Raw genomic sequence first — 14142 nt, 5'->3', positions numbered from 1 at the left:
AGCCATTCAATTTCTAGGTATTTACCGAAGAGAAATGAAAGAATATGTCCACACAAAGCCTTGTATATAAATGGTCAGAACAGTTTACTTTATAATAGTTCAAAACAGGGAACAACCCAAATTTATGTCAACAGGTAAATGGGTATATAAATTGTGGTATACATGCAATGGAATAACACACAGCGATAAAAATGAATGAACTGTTGATTCATACAACAGCGTGAATAAATCTCGAAGTAATTATGTAGAGCAAAAGAAGCCAGTTGAAAAAGCATGTACTGTATGATTCCATTTATATAAAATTCTAGGAAATGCAAAATTATAGTGAAAGTAAGCATATCAATGGTTGTCGGGAAGGAGGACTGGCAGCTAAGAGGTGTAGGAGAAAGGGATTACAAAAAGCAGGAGAAATCTGCAGGTAATGAGTATGTTCATTATTTTGACTGGTGATGGTTTCACAGTTGTGCAGTTATGTCAAAACTTATCAAAATGTACATTTTAAATATGAACACCTTGTATGAAAATTATAACACAATAAAGCTCTAAAATATATTAGCTGAAATTTTAATTCTTTAAGAGAGTTTATTTTTCAACTTTAAAAATTCTTTTATATGTCTTTACAAAATGCCTATAATGTCATATATTTTTATATCAGATTCTCTTAAAACATGCTATAACCTGTAGCATATTTAGGTAGCATGGAGTCTTTCATGATTTCACTGAAATTTTTTATTTTGTCTTTGTCTTATTTGATTTTAGTTTTTCTATCTTGATAACTTATTTAAGTAATACTTATATTTTAACCTGTTATTATATATTTCCCCAGAGTCAAAAAGATAGATGATTCTATAGAAGCAAGATAGCCTTCTTATATTTACCAGCTCTGTAATTTACTGGATTTATCCCCTAACTCCAGTAAGAGACACACTAAGCCTTAGTTTTATTACAAAATGAGGTGATTTTTATAAAGAATTTAACAAAAAAATTTCAATGCTCAACAAAGAGTTGGTATGCAACTTTTTAAATTTCTGTATTTTCTTTTGGACAGTCAACTAACTGAAGTGAGGCTCTTTCTGACAATGATATTCAGAAAACTTCAGAAGGAAAGATAATAGTCAAATTATTAAGTGACCCAGTATAATGATGGTTCAGCCATCCTGAAAGTAGACTTTAAAGGCTTTAGAATTTCAAAAGTTCTGTTGTTCAAACAATACAGTTTACATTATATTGCCAGACTAAGATTAAAGCAAGAATTATAAACTAGTTTATAGTCTTTCCTGAAGAATTCTCTGGTTAATAGTTTCATAAATGTCATTCCATCAAGAGTGAATACCAGGAGGAAGCTTTAACATATGAAATGCCTAGTAGTTTACTGTCTACTTTCCTATATGAAATAATTACTCAGCACAAAGCTATTTACAAGATTTTTAAAGATTATCTCCCATGTTACCCTCCACGCATCCCATTGAAAGGACTGGCAGATACCAGAACAGCTGCTTACATTGTGTTTTCTCTGTAAAATATCTGGAATTTTGAATAATATAATCCTTTCTCTGTAATAATACCATTAGAAACAGCTAACATTTGTTGCGTACTTATTATTAGCAAAGACTGAGTTAATCTTAATTCTAAAATCAAACCTGTAAGATAGAAACTGATATCTTCACCCTTGGAAAGATGAGAAAACTGAGGCTTCGCAAGTCTAAGTAATATGCTCAGATACTGTAGCAATTTACTTGTAAATGGGAACCCCCAAACAAGCTTTTAACCAAGGCATTAGAAAAATGTTTCTGTTAATAAGTCATGAAACTGGAAAATTAAGCTTGAAAGTTAATTATGCTTAAAATGCCAGAAAGCTTTTACCTTCTGTGTCTCCTTAGTTCCTACCTAGATTGTGTCCTATCCTAGAGTACGATATCCCATTCAGTTTAATAGGAGTAAAGAAAAATATGCCTGGGCCCGAGAAGGGCACCGGCAATGGCTGACCTAGGCTTGCTCCAGAGCAAGGCTTTCCTAAGAGACCCCAAAACCAACATACCAGGTGACCAGCTTCCGACCATATCAGAGCACAAACCAACCACCTCCAAGGCCCCCAAGGGCAGGCTGGGCAGGCACCAGAACCTATTAAAGGGAACTCTGCTCTGTCGGGTCAGCCCCTGCACAACAGCTCCTCCACTATAGTCACAGTGACTTCTCAAAACAAGATCAGCCTAAGAGTCAATCCCTCCCATTGACATGCCAATAGCAATCAAGTCTCAACAACAGGATGCACACACAACCCACACAAAGAACACACCTGGAATGCCTGGCTCAGGTGACCAGGGAGACTGCGCCACTGCGCCCTGCTGGACACCTACTACATAAGGCCACTCTTAACAAGACCAGCAGAATAGCAGCTCTACTTAATACACAGAAACAAACACAGGGCGGCAGCCAAAATGGGAAACATGTCCCAAATGAAAGAACATAACAAAACTTCAGAAAAAGAACTAAACAAAATGGAGACAAGCAATCTACCAGATGCAGAATTCAAAACACTGGTCATAAGGATGCTCAGTGATCTCAGGGAGAACTTCAACAAAGACATAGGCGGCATAAAAATGGAGATGAAAAACATAAAAAAGAATCAGTCAGAAATGAAGAATATAATAAATGAAATGAAGAATAAATTAGAGGGAATCAAAGGTAGATTAGATGAAGCAATTAGAGAATCAAATCAGCAATTTGGAAGACAAGGTAGCATAAAACACCCAATCAAAACAGCAAAAAGAGGGGCCGGCCCGGTGGCTCAGGCGGTTGGAGCTCCATGTTCCTAATGCCGAAGGCTGCCAGTTCAATTCCCACATAGGCCAATGGGCGCTCAACCACAAGGTTGCTGGTTCAACTACCACAAGGGATGGTGGGCTGCGCCCCCTGCAATGGCAAGTGGACCTGGATCTGAGCTGCACCCTCCACAACTAAGATTGAAAGAGCAACAACTTGACTTGGGAAAAGTCCTGGAAGTACACATTGTTCCCCAATAAAGTCCTGTTCCCCAATAATAATAATAATAATAATAATAATAATTTTTTTTAAAAACAGCAAAAAGAAAAAGGAATCCAAAAAAATGAGGATAGATTAAGGGGCCTCTGGGACAACATCAAGTGTACTAACATTCACATCGTAGGGGCAACAGAAGGAAAAGAGAGAGAGCAAGCAATTGAAAATCTGTTTGAAGAAATAATAATGGAAAACTTCCCTAACCCAATAGAGGAAATAGACATACAAGCCCAAGAAACACAGAGAGTCTCAAACAAGATGAACCCAAAGAGGCCCATACCAAAATTTTAATCAAAATTAAAATGTCAAAGGTTAAAGAAAAAGAGACTCTTAAAAGCAGCAAGAGAAAAGCAGTTAGTAACCTACAAGGGAGTTCCCATAAGACTGTCAGTTGATTTCTCAACAGAAACTTTGCAGGTCGGAAGGGATTGACATGAAGTATTCAAAGTGATAAAAATCAAGGACCTACAGTCAAGATTATTCCATCCAGAAAGGCTATCATTTAGAATTGAAGGACAGATAAAAATCTTCCCAAATAAGAAAAAGTTAAAGGAGTTTATCACCACTGAATCAGTATTACAAGAAATGTTAAAGGCACTTCTTTAAGAAGAAAAAAATAAATTAAAAATATGAATAATAAAAGGCATTAACTACATACCTATCAGTAATTATGTTAATTGTAAATGGATTAAATGCTCTAATCAAAAGACATAGGGTGGCTAAATGGATAAGAAAACAAGGCCCATACATATGCTGCCTACAAGAGACCCAGTTCAGATCAAAAGACATACACAGACTGAAAATAAAGGAAAAGGTATTTCATGAAAATGGAAACAAACAGAAAATCTGAGTTAGCAATAATTATACCAGACACAATAGACTATAAAACAAAGGCTATAACTACAGACAAAAAGAACCCAGTAATTCCACTTCTAGGTATTTATCCAAAGAAATCCAAAACAGATTTGAAAAGACATATGTATCTATCTGTTCATTGTAGCACTGTTTATAATGGCCAAGATGTGGAAGCAACCTAAGTGACCATCAATAGATTAATGGATAAAGAAGTAGTGCTACATATATAGAATGGAGTATTGGTCATCCAAAAAAGGGAATGACATCTTGCCATCTGAAACAATGTGGATGGACTTAAAGTGCGTTGCACTAGGTGAAATGAGTCTGGCAGAGAAAGACAGATACCATATGATTTCACTTATATGTGGAATCTAAAAAACAGAATGAACAAACAAAACAGAAACAAACTCATGGATACAGAGAACATTTTGATAGTTGCCAGGTTGAGGGTGGAGGGTGTGGGGAAGGTGGGTGGAAAAGGGAAAGGGATTAAGAAGTACAAGTTGATAGTTACAAAATAGTCATGGGGATGTAAAGCATAGCATAAGGAATATAGGCAATAATATTGTCATAACTATGTATGGTGTCAGACGGTTACTAGACTTATCGGAGTGATCACTTCATAAGTTATGTAAATGTCTAATCACTGTGTCGCACACTTGAAACTAATGTACTAAAGTATGTCAACTATAATTAAAAAATAAAAAATTATTTAAGAAAAAAGAAAAATGTATCATTTCTTCTGTGAGTCTTAGCTATAAGAACATGTGGATTAATTTGTACTTTTCAATCATAGCAACTGAGTGAAATCCCAAAATGATAAGTTACACAAAGAGTCACTTTTGGGTAAGATTATTTCCTTTATGGTTTGAGGTCGTCGTCAGTACTGTGAGCAGTGAAATCTTTCTAAGAAAAATTCTACTTTCTACTCTGCCACCTATTATATTTGATATTTTACAATATAGTTCTGTTTAAGATGGCTAACTTCTCTAGGTTTCATTATGCTGTCAACCTGGATTTATAACCAAGGTATTTTATTTATAGAAAAGTCTTCCTGAAGTTTCTCTATTAAAAATTTTTAAATTAAACAAGTCTGAATGGCCTTCTGTGGTTCTGGGGACATTGGCTTCTGTTCTAAATGGAACTGTTCATCCAATATTTTCCATCATCTTTGCAAAAATCATAACTGTAAGTAAATCTAATTTGCTAATTTTTTTAAACAAATTTAAGTGAAGTGTAGCCTGAGAGAACAGACCTGTTTGTACTCTGATCCAGCAAGGGGAAAATTGAGACTTGTGGTGGGTCACCTCTACTGTGAGATCCATGATACAAAGGTCAACTAATGTTGTCAGGGAATAAGCCAGCCTCTGTTGTGAAGTGTTGGCTGTTCCTTGTTAACTGGGCAATCAGTAAAGAAATTGCTTTGTTTTCTAATTTTGACTCCTGTGCTGTATCAGTATTCCAAAGCACTGAAGCAATAAAACAGACAAATACGACTGCTCTTCTTTCAAGTAGTCCGAACAATGGCCATTTTTTATTACCAGCCAGATCAGGGAGAGGAAATAAGGGTTTGGGATTATGCCATGGAACCCGGGAAAGTTAAAGGGTTCAAAGATTTTACTAAAGCCTTGTTAAGTTTTCAGTCTCCCGGATTTAAACAGATATGTTTTGTCAACATAGGTGCCAATACATGTATAATTACTAATTTTAGGAACAATTTCTAGCGATATATATATATATACATATATATATAAAGGTCTCATATTGCAGGTACTGCTCTAAATAGAGCAATACTAGAAAACCTGAGTTATTAGAAGTAATAATTCAAACTGGTGGTTTCTTTGAAAATAATAAGAGAGGATTCATCTATCTGATTTCATATTTACATAGGTTAAGTGAGAGAAGTAACAGAAAATTATGTTTTTATCATACTTAATGAACATAGAAGATAGAACAATGGGGCACTTTTCCCCTAGAAATGTGTATACAATCTTATTCTTATGTTTAAATTCATTTTAAAAATCCTGATGAACAGACATTTTAGCTTTTTCTCTTCTAGATTTTCCTCCAACCACCTGATTAAAAAAATCTATTCCTTTTCAGATGTTTGAAAATGATGATAAAACCACATTAAAACGTGATGCAGAAATTTATTCCATGGTATTTGTCAGTTTGGGTGTTATTTGTTTTGTCAGTTATTTCATTCAGGTAAGCTTTCAATGAATTAAACAAGTTTGAACATAATTTCTTTTTATGTCATCCTCTATTTGAGTTAAAAATGATAACTAAATATAATAACTAAAAATATAAATAAGTAAATATAGTAACTGTTACAAAGAAATAGAAAAAGGTTAAGAATAAATCCAGATTTCCTTTTTGTTTTCCAGGGATTATTTTATGGCAAAGCAGGGGAAATTTTAACTATGAGATTAAGACACTTGGCATTTAAAGCCATGTTATATCAGGTCAGTGTTAAGTTGAATTTTTGTTGTTATTATTTTATTTAAAATGTGCTTTTAAATATTCTAGCTTTGAATTTTTCTTCATTCAATTTCTTGACATAATCTTTCCTTCGATCATCTAAAAGTATACTATTTTGTGTTCCTAGCAATGTCTGGCGGCAGAATTCTAATAGTGTATTTTTTCTAATAGAAGGAAATCCAAAATTGTTACGTTCAGAAACACAACTTATATAAAACAGGATTTAGAGTGTACTCCTTGTTCCTTGCATTTTTCTTGACAGGTCTTTCTTTTAATGTATAATATAATGTTCTAAAATCAGAATGGAAGATCACACTAAAACAGAAAAGGAGGCTTCAGAGCTACAATATCTTGGAGAACATATTTTAAAAGGAAGAGTTAGTTTCTCTTGTTCTCATCCACGAGCACACCTTAAGTTTTTTTCATTTCATACTTCTTAAAGCCAATCCCTCTTCCTTCATTGGAAGAATTCTGATTTCAGATAACATCAGTCTAGCTGGCAGGTTCACCAGCCATACACAGATAATCAATCAGTCACACCTGTGAAATAACTAAAATGAGGTGGATCAAGTAGTAATCTTGAGAAGTGAGTCTTGGGGGCAAATGGCAGGAATGTCGCAGTTTGGCACCTCTAAAATTCTTTCAGGTGTATTGGGTTACCCTGAAAGCCAGTAATCCCGTGGAGTCCTTCACCACACTTTCTGTCACCAGAGCTCACTGTGCAGGAACAAATAGCTTCCTGCCAGGAACATTTCTTTTCAGAAGTAAAGTTACTGTCACTCCAGCCGTTGTCAAAACCAGTTTTTACATCTTGGGACTTTTAGCAGTAGTGCTGAGGAGATTGCTGTTTAACAAAACTCCTCAGGCCCTGTGCTCTTGGGAAACTGCAATATACAAATGCAGCAAAGCAAGTGGGAGGTTTCCCATAGCAACCTGATGCTCCGAAGCAATTGGTGCCCGGCATTCAAAAAAAGGTCTGGTCAGAGACAATTGGAGGCTCTCTTTAATCCAGAAAAAACAAAATCCACTGGAGCGATTATAAAACGATTTATTGTCTGCACATCTTGCTCATGTTAAACTTGGTACTTTAGTTTAGTTTGGGTTGTTTTGTTTTGTTTTGTTTTGTTTTGTTTTGTTTATGAACACTTTATGTCTTTACCTCAACTTTTTGATGAAATAAGGTGGGGTTTTAATGAACTAATACTCCATTTTGCACTTGTTGACAATTTATGCTCATTTTTTTTCTTTATGGTTTTCCATATTTGAGCAAAATTTTTTTCAATTTCTGGGAATTTTTGAAAATGTACCCTGAATGTCTGAATGTTTTAAACAAAAGAGTATACATTTTAAGTTTTCCAAGCATTACTATGAAATTCTTCTCTAGAGGTTCACTGCATGCTTTTGCTGGAAGAGTCTCCAGGCCACGAGCCAGTTTAATCAGTGTATATTATTAATCCAATTTCCTGATTGTTCATACTAAATGTTAAGCATTAGCCATGTGAATACCAGGACAGTAACATTCTTGGATATAGTAGCTTCTGCCCATAAGAATACACCAGTCTGTAAGCTATAAACTATGGTCGTAGAAAAAACATACACATACAAAGATACACAGAAACTCTATGCTATTCAGAGATGTTATTACATTCCCCCATAAATTTAACTCAGCCCTTTCATCTTATCATGTGTTTTCCCATTTTATCCTTCAGCATTCTTTCTGCTTATGTTTGTTTTTTTTTAATTGGAGGAAAAAAAAGAATAGTATATTTGGTCTTTTCTTTGTAAATATCTTCCTAATTTCACTTTTATCTATAGTAAAGGAAGCTCCTAATGTTCAGTTTTGCCTAACTCTTATTATATGGTTTTTGTCCTAAGATAAGACTTTTTAAGGCTTAGAAAGCATGCTGAGACTTGCACTGCTTTTTATAACCATTTTGAAGCCTCATATCAGGTAGAAATATTTATGGAATCAGGTGTGGTCTTTTTGTAGATATAAAATTTATGTTTGATTTGATTACCTGAGATCCTTTCAGTTGAAAAGAATGTTCTAATTGTCGCTGACTTCAATGGTTGTAAATGATTTATTGCTCATTGTGGTTCAAAGCTAAATTGATATTTCTTTTTTAATTAAAGTTTATTGGGATGACAATTGTTAGTAAAGTTACATAGATTTCAGGTGCACAATTCTGTAATACATAATCTATATCTCACATTGTGTATTCACCACCCAGAGTCAGTTCTCTTTCTGTCACCATATATTTGATCCCATTAACCCTCATCTGCCACCCTCTGCCCTCCTTACCCTCTGGTAACCACTAAACTATTGTCTGTGTCTGTAAGTTTCTGTTTCTTCATTTGTTTGTCTTGTTCTTTTGTTGTTTTCAGTTTTATATGCCACATATCAGTGAAATCATATGGTTCTCTATTTGTTCTGTCTGACTTATTTCGCTTAGCATTATAATCTCAAGATCCATCCATGTTGTCGCAAAAGGCATTATTTCATCTTTTCTTATGGCCGAATAGTATTCCATTCTCCATATATACCACAATTTCTTTATTCATTCATCTATCGAAGGACACTTAGGTTGTTTCCATGTCTTGGTCACCGTAAATAAAGCTGCAATGAACATTGGATCATATATGTCTTTATGGGTAAATGTTTTCAGATTTTTGGGGTAGATACCCAGGAGAGGGATTAAATTTATATTTCTTAATGATAAATATTGACCTATAGATCTGTTACATTTATGAACAGATTTGAAGTTTACTTTTGCCCGTTACTGTCTAAATTAGATTGACTAGGGCTTCTGTGGAGGGGACTCTAAATCATAAAATGACATTATTAATGGTGATCACTAAGAGATCTCAAAAAGCCACTTCCAAAAGGATTTGAGGTAACACCCTTTACTCAAAAAAGATCTGGTCTGAGACAACTGGAAACACTCTTTAATCCAGAAAAACAAAAATCTACTGGAGGGATTATAAAATGATTTAATGTCTACACATCTTGCTCATGTTAAACTTGGCACTTTAGTTCTTCTGTTTATTTGTTTTATGAACACTTCATGTTTTTACCTCAACTCTTTGATGAAATGAGGTGGGGTTTTAATTAATACTATATTTCACACTTGTTGACAATTTCTGCTAGTACTGGACCAGGAGAAACAGGTAATGAAACTCAACTAGAGCTCTGCTTCAGCTAGATGGATACACAGGAGGATATTGGATTTAAAAATCTGGCATCTTATTGCCTAGGTTCAAACCCTGGCCTCAGCATTTGCCAGCTATGCTGAGTCTTGGGTGAGTTTTTCAATCTCTTAGTGTCTCAGTTTCCTCATTTGTAAAATATGGATAATCATAGTATCTACCTCCTAAAGTTGTGACAATTAAATGAAAAAGTATGTACCAAGTACTTATCATGGTGTTATTTATTTCTAGTACAATTATTAGCAGGAAAAAATGGATTTACTAGTATCAAAAAACCTGATAGCTTTACTTATAATCAGTTTACCATCAGGAATAGAAAAAGCAAGCTAATTTTCACTCAACACTAGCTATGTTCCAGAAACTCTGCCAAGTGTTTTAGCATATATTGCCTATGCTGGAAAATGATCCCCAAAATGATCCCCCAGTTGCTGACTTGCAAAGCAATTTTGGACATCTTGCTGACTGCACATCAGATAATAACTAAGACTAGTCATTCATGTATCCTGTGCCTGGTGTGTTGTAGCAACTCACCAGAGAATCAGGAATGTAATATTCAACAATAAATTCTCTTTCTACACTTTAAGTTTATATTGTATCGAAAAATTTTGTGTGCATTTCATGTCATGTTAAAACATAGAAATAATTAGAAAATGTATAGTATATCTTAAATGTTTAAATATACAGTAAAAAATAAGTAGTATCTTCCAGTTTAAGAATACTATAATATTATCACTGTTGATGTGAATTCACAATATGTTAGGCTCTTGAGTGGGGTTGTACTTCCAAAGTGACTGTAGTACAAATCAGATCATGATCTCTATAGGATGCCCTTTGGGTATCTAGGACCCTAAACTTTTTGGGACACTTTCCCAGTGCAGGGGTTTGCAGAGTAGCGCTGTTATGCCAGGTTGTACACACTCTGGCTCCTGCCATACATAGTCCTCCACGGGAGCTTTCTTCTAACACAACTTCAGGATTAATGCACAGCCCTCTGTCTGTTATGCTTTTGTTTCCTTAGTTGGAAGAAATGTGTAACCTGGACATCAGGGCCCTTGGCTGGGTTGTAGTAAGCCCACAGTTATCTCAATCACTAAAAATAAGTCATTTTCAGAGACAGTCTCCATATAGTTTTAATCCACAAGTGATAAAAGTGGTTTGAATGAGTGGGAGGAAACATTCAATAGCTAATAAAAGGAAATCAGAATTCCTTGGGTTGAGAAGTGCTGTCTCCATTTGCTGTTGAAATTGAAATTGGTTATAACATTATGTTTTTATTGCTTGTTTTTGACCGGTCTCCTTCTTCTGATTGCATGCTTCTTGGCTTCAGGGGTTTTATAGCCACCTGCCTGCCTCTTTAGCTTCTGACAATGGCCAGTGCTTGTAAAATCTAGGGGGGTAATATGAAGTGTCAGGGAAAATTTTGCCTATTTGGGTCCTAAAGAGAAGGAGCTAGGCTTTTTGTCATTAATTGGTTTAGGTAGAAAGATTTGAAAATATTTCTAAATTGTGGTGTTCATTGTCTTACTTTGTAATAGGATCTGGTCTCTACAAATTACTTGTGGAGTAAAACTACAAATTACTTGATGGTTCAAAATGGCCATTTTTAACCTTGATTATTATATAATATTGTAGCATGGTAATGTGTCCAAGCTGTTGGATTTAAGTTCTTCAATTTACATCTAAGTATAGATCTTTGTGAAGTAACAACCAAAAGTCATTTGATCCATAGTATTTATAAGAATTAAGTAACTGTAAGGGAGGAAGCAATTACATGCCTTCTGACTCACTAGCGCAACAGAGAATCTTTTTGATAACCATATATTAATTCCCTTTTTTTGTTTTTCAGGATATTTCCTGGTTTGATGATAAGGAAAACAGCACAGGAGCCTTGACAACCATATTGGCCATAGATATAGCACAAATTCAAGGAGTATGTATATTGTTTTTATTTTTAAATGGTGTATGTATGTGGTATGCATGTATGCACATACACACATGTATCTGTGCATATTTGTGAGCTATACTGAGATGACCCACATTGTTAATCAGACCAGGTAAGTCCCACAGCTAACAGAGAGGTCTCAAGGAAAGATGTGAGAAAACCTTTCAGTTCTGGATATTTTTAACCAAAAATAACTAAAAATAACGAAGATTTAGCACATGTAATAGGGTAATCAGTGGATTAAAAAAGATACAAGAATGAGGTAGCGAAAAGAGTTCAAAATTAAATAGACAAGAAAAAGTAATAAAATGAAAATACATACACACAATTTAGAAGTCTTAATAAAAGAAGAAAGTTTAGTTTATTCTTTCCCCAGAAAGCAAGATCTTATTTACCACAATGTCTAACAAGTTAGGTTTATCTGTACATCTAGAAATGATTCTGTGCTGGTTGTTATACAGATCAAATTAAAGAGGTACATATAATCATGACAGGATGCATTATATGTAAACAAAATGTTTATGTATCATATTCAAAATTGATGATGGAATTACCAGCACAATATGTGTCAAAGTGATGCTTAAATATGTTTTGGGAGTAGGGTACTATGGAAGAGATAAAGAGTAATTTATTAATTTTCTTCCAATTATTTTAATAAAATTAACCTTATATCACAAGTTGGATTTCAACTATGATTGAGAAAAGGAGTGCAGAACAAGCTTTCATATTTTTAAATGCAATAAAGCTGTCAATCTCTTTGTTAAACTGAAAATTCTAGCAGAGTTATAGACTTTCCTTTTTCCTTATCATTCAGGTGGGAGAAAAAGAAAGTCAATAATGCACCTCTAAATGACAGAAAAATCTTAAAAGTATTTTTTCTATTTAGAAATATTGAAACATCAATTATAGCATCACTACCAAAGCAACAAATTATCAGCTAAAACAGTCCTTCAAATTGCATTTTCTTTTGGAGACTATTTCCAAAGGACATAGCCACTATCCTAATTTTTGTAACTTCTGTAACACTTCTGTATTCAATATATACATTCAAGGATAGATTTATATTCCCAGAAAATACAACAAGTTGTAAACATTCACATGCTTCCGTATTGGTGTGGAAAACTAATTTTATGATGTAGAAAGAGGAAAGGGAACATTATCTTCATCTCTTCATGAAACTCCTTTTGATAATTTTGAAGGCAAGGCTCTAAATTTCATTAGATAGTATTTAAATTTTAAAATAGGACTGAGTAGCTCAAATTACTGGTATAAGTGGAAAGAAACTGATAGATAGAAATTCACTTAATAGTCAAGTAATAAGCATAGCATTAATCTTCCATAGTACAATAGCATTATGTGAATCACAACATCTGCATTTTTTGTTTATTTGTTTGTTTCAATTATAGTTGACATTCAATGACAAAAATCTGTGTTTAAACATTCCAGGATTCACTACATTAGGCAGAAATATTAATCCCTATAATTCCATTTGAATCACCATTCTACAAATTCACCATTTTCTTCTTTGCTGGGTGAATGTTTTTTTCTTACTTCCTATCAATTAGATCTTTTAAGAATTCAATGAAATAGGCATTCTTACTAGCAGCTATATTTTATATGTAAGCCATTTTCTCTTTTAGCAAGTATTTATTTTAACCAAAAGGACAAATTAGAACTAAAAAACAAACATTACTCTGCTTAGATTCATTAGTGATTTCTAATAAATAGTGTTGTCTCTCATTGAGAGAAATTAATGAGAATATTTGTGAGCCTGATTCCTTATAAGCATCTAATACCACTTTTCACTTGATACTTTCTCATTGCAATGAGTAAATGTTGTTCTCACAATAACTTCTGGGCAAGTCAGATCATTTTCATTGAATGAGAAGTAGTAGCTAAAGAATAAATGTTTGGAATACTGCTGGCAGATTTTAAAGTTGCTGGATTTAAAAAGCAAAACAATCAAAGAATTTCAAGAGTGAGATTCTGTCTACTAGCATGTAATTCACATAAACACTTGCTTTGCCATATAGAGATAGATTCATCTCTAACTTGAATGGATACTCTTTCTATTGAAAGAATTATTTACCATTCCTATTAGTCCACTATTTCTTTTCTCACAAAGACACACTACACTAGAGATGAATCAGGAAATAATAATTCATGGTCATATTTCCTATCATATCAATTTAAGTAAACATATTTCATTTCAGTTTTTTCATCATATAATTTCAGACACATTTTATTTTATCAAATGTACTAGGGTAAATGTTGATAAAATAGATCCTTAATAACAATAAATATTATTTTGAAACCTTTGCTAATGACCGAAAATATATGCCCCTGGCCATTTTTACAAGCTGTGCTACTTTAGGAGTCATAAGGAAACAATGTGAGTAGAATAAAGTCATAGGGCAACATGATTCTTGAAATAGCTGATTGAATACAACCAATTTAACTGGTACTATTTTGGATTAAGGCAATGTCTTATTGCCAGTATATCTGTCAACAGACTATTGTCTGTGGAATATGTAGTTTTATTAAACGTATAAAGCCATTGTAGATTCTTTGGGAGACCAGATTCCACAAAATTGCAAGACATTTCTGTATATTTTAGC

General features: G+C 33.9%; 1 protein-coding gene across 1 annotated transcript in view; it reads left to right on the top strand.

Annotated features, from left to right (window-relative positions):
* ABCB5 (ATP binding cassette subfamily B member 5) overlaps nt 1–14142 on the top strand; it is a gene marked incomplete at both ends in the record, with an annotated part of 98579 nt that overhangs the window by 55495 nt on the left and 28942 nt on the right. Inside the window, 4 exons of the mRNA XM_081079703.1 lie at nt 4939–5082; nt 5998–6102; nt 6282–6359; nt 11429–11512. Coding sequence (XP_080935829.1) covers nt 4939–5082; nt 5998–6102; nt 6282–6359; nt 11429–11512 — 411 coding nt within the window. The remainder of the gene's footprint in view (nt 1–4938; nt 5083–5997; nt 6103–6281; nt 6360–11428; nt 11513–14142) is intronic.

The sequence above is a fragment of the Rhinolophus hipposideros genome (genome assembly GCF_964194185.1).
Source record: "Rhinolophus hipposideros genome assembly, chromosome: 18".
In the NCBI taxonomy this organism is placed as follows: Eukaryota; Metazoa; Chordata; class Mammalia; order Chiroptera; family Rhinolophidae; genus Rhinolophus; species Rhinolophus hipposideros.
The sequence above is the reverse complement of the archived record's forward strand: the minus strand, read 5'-3'. Positions and strand labels throughout refer to the sequence as shown.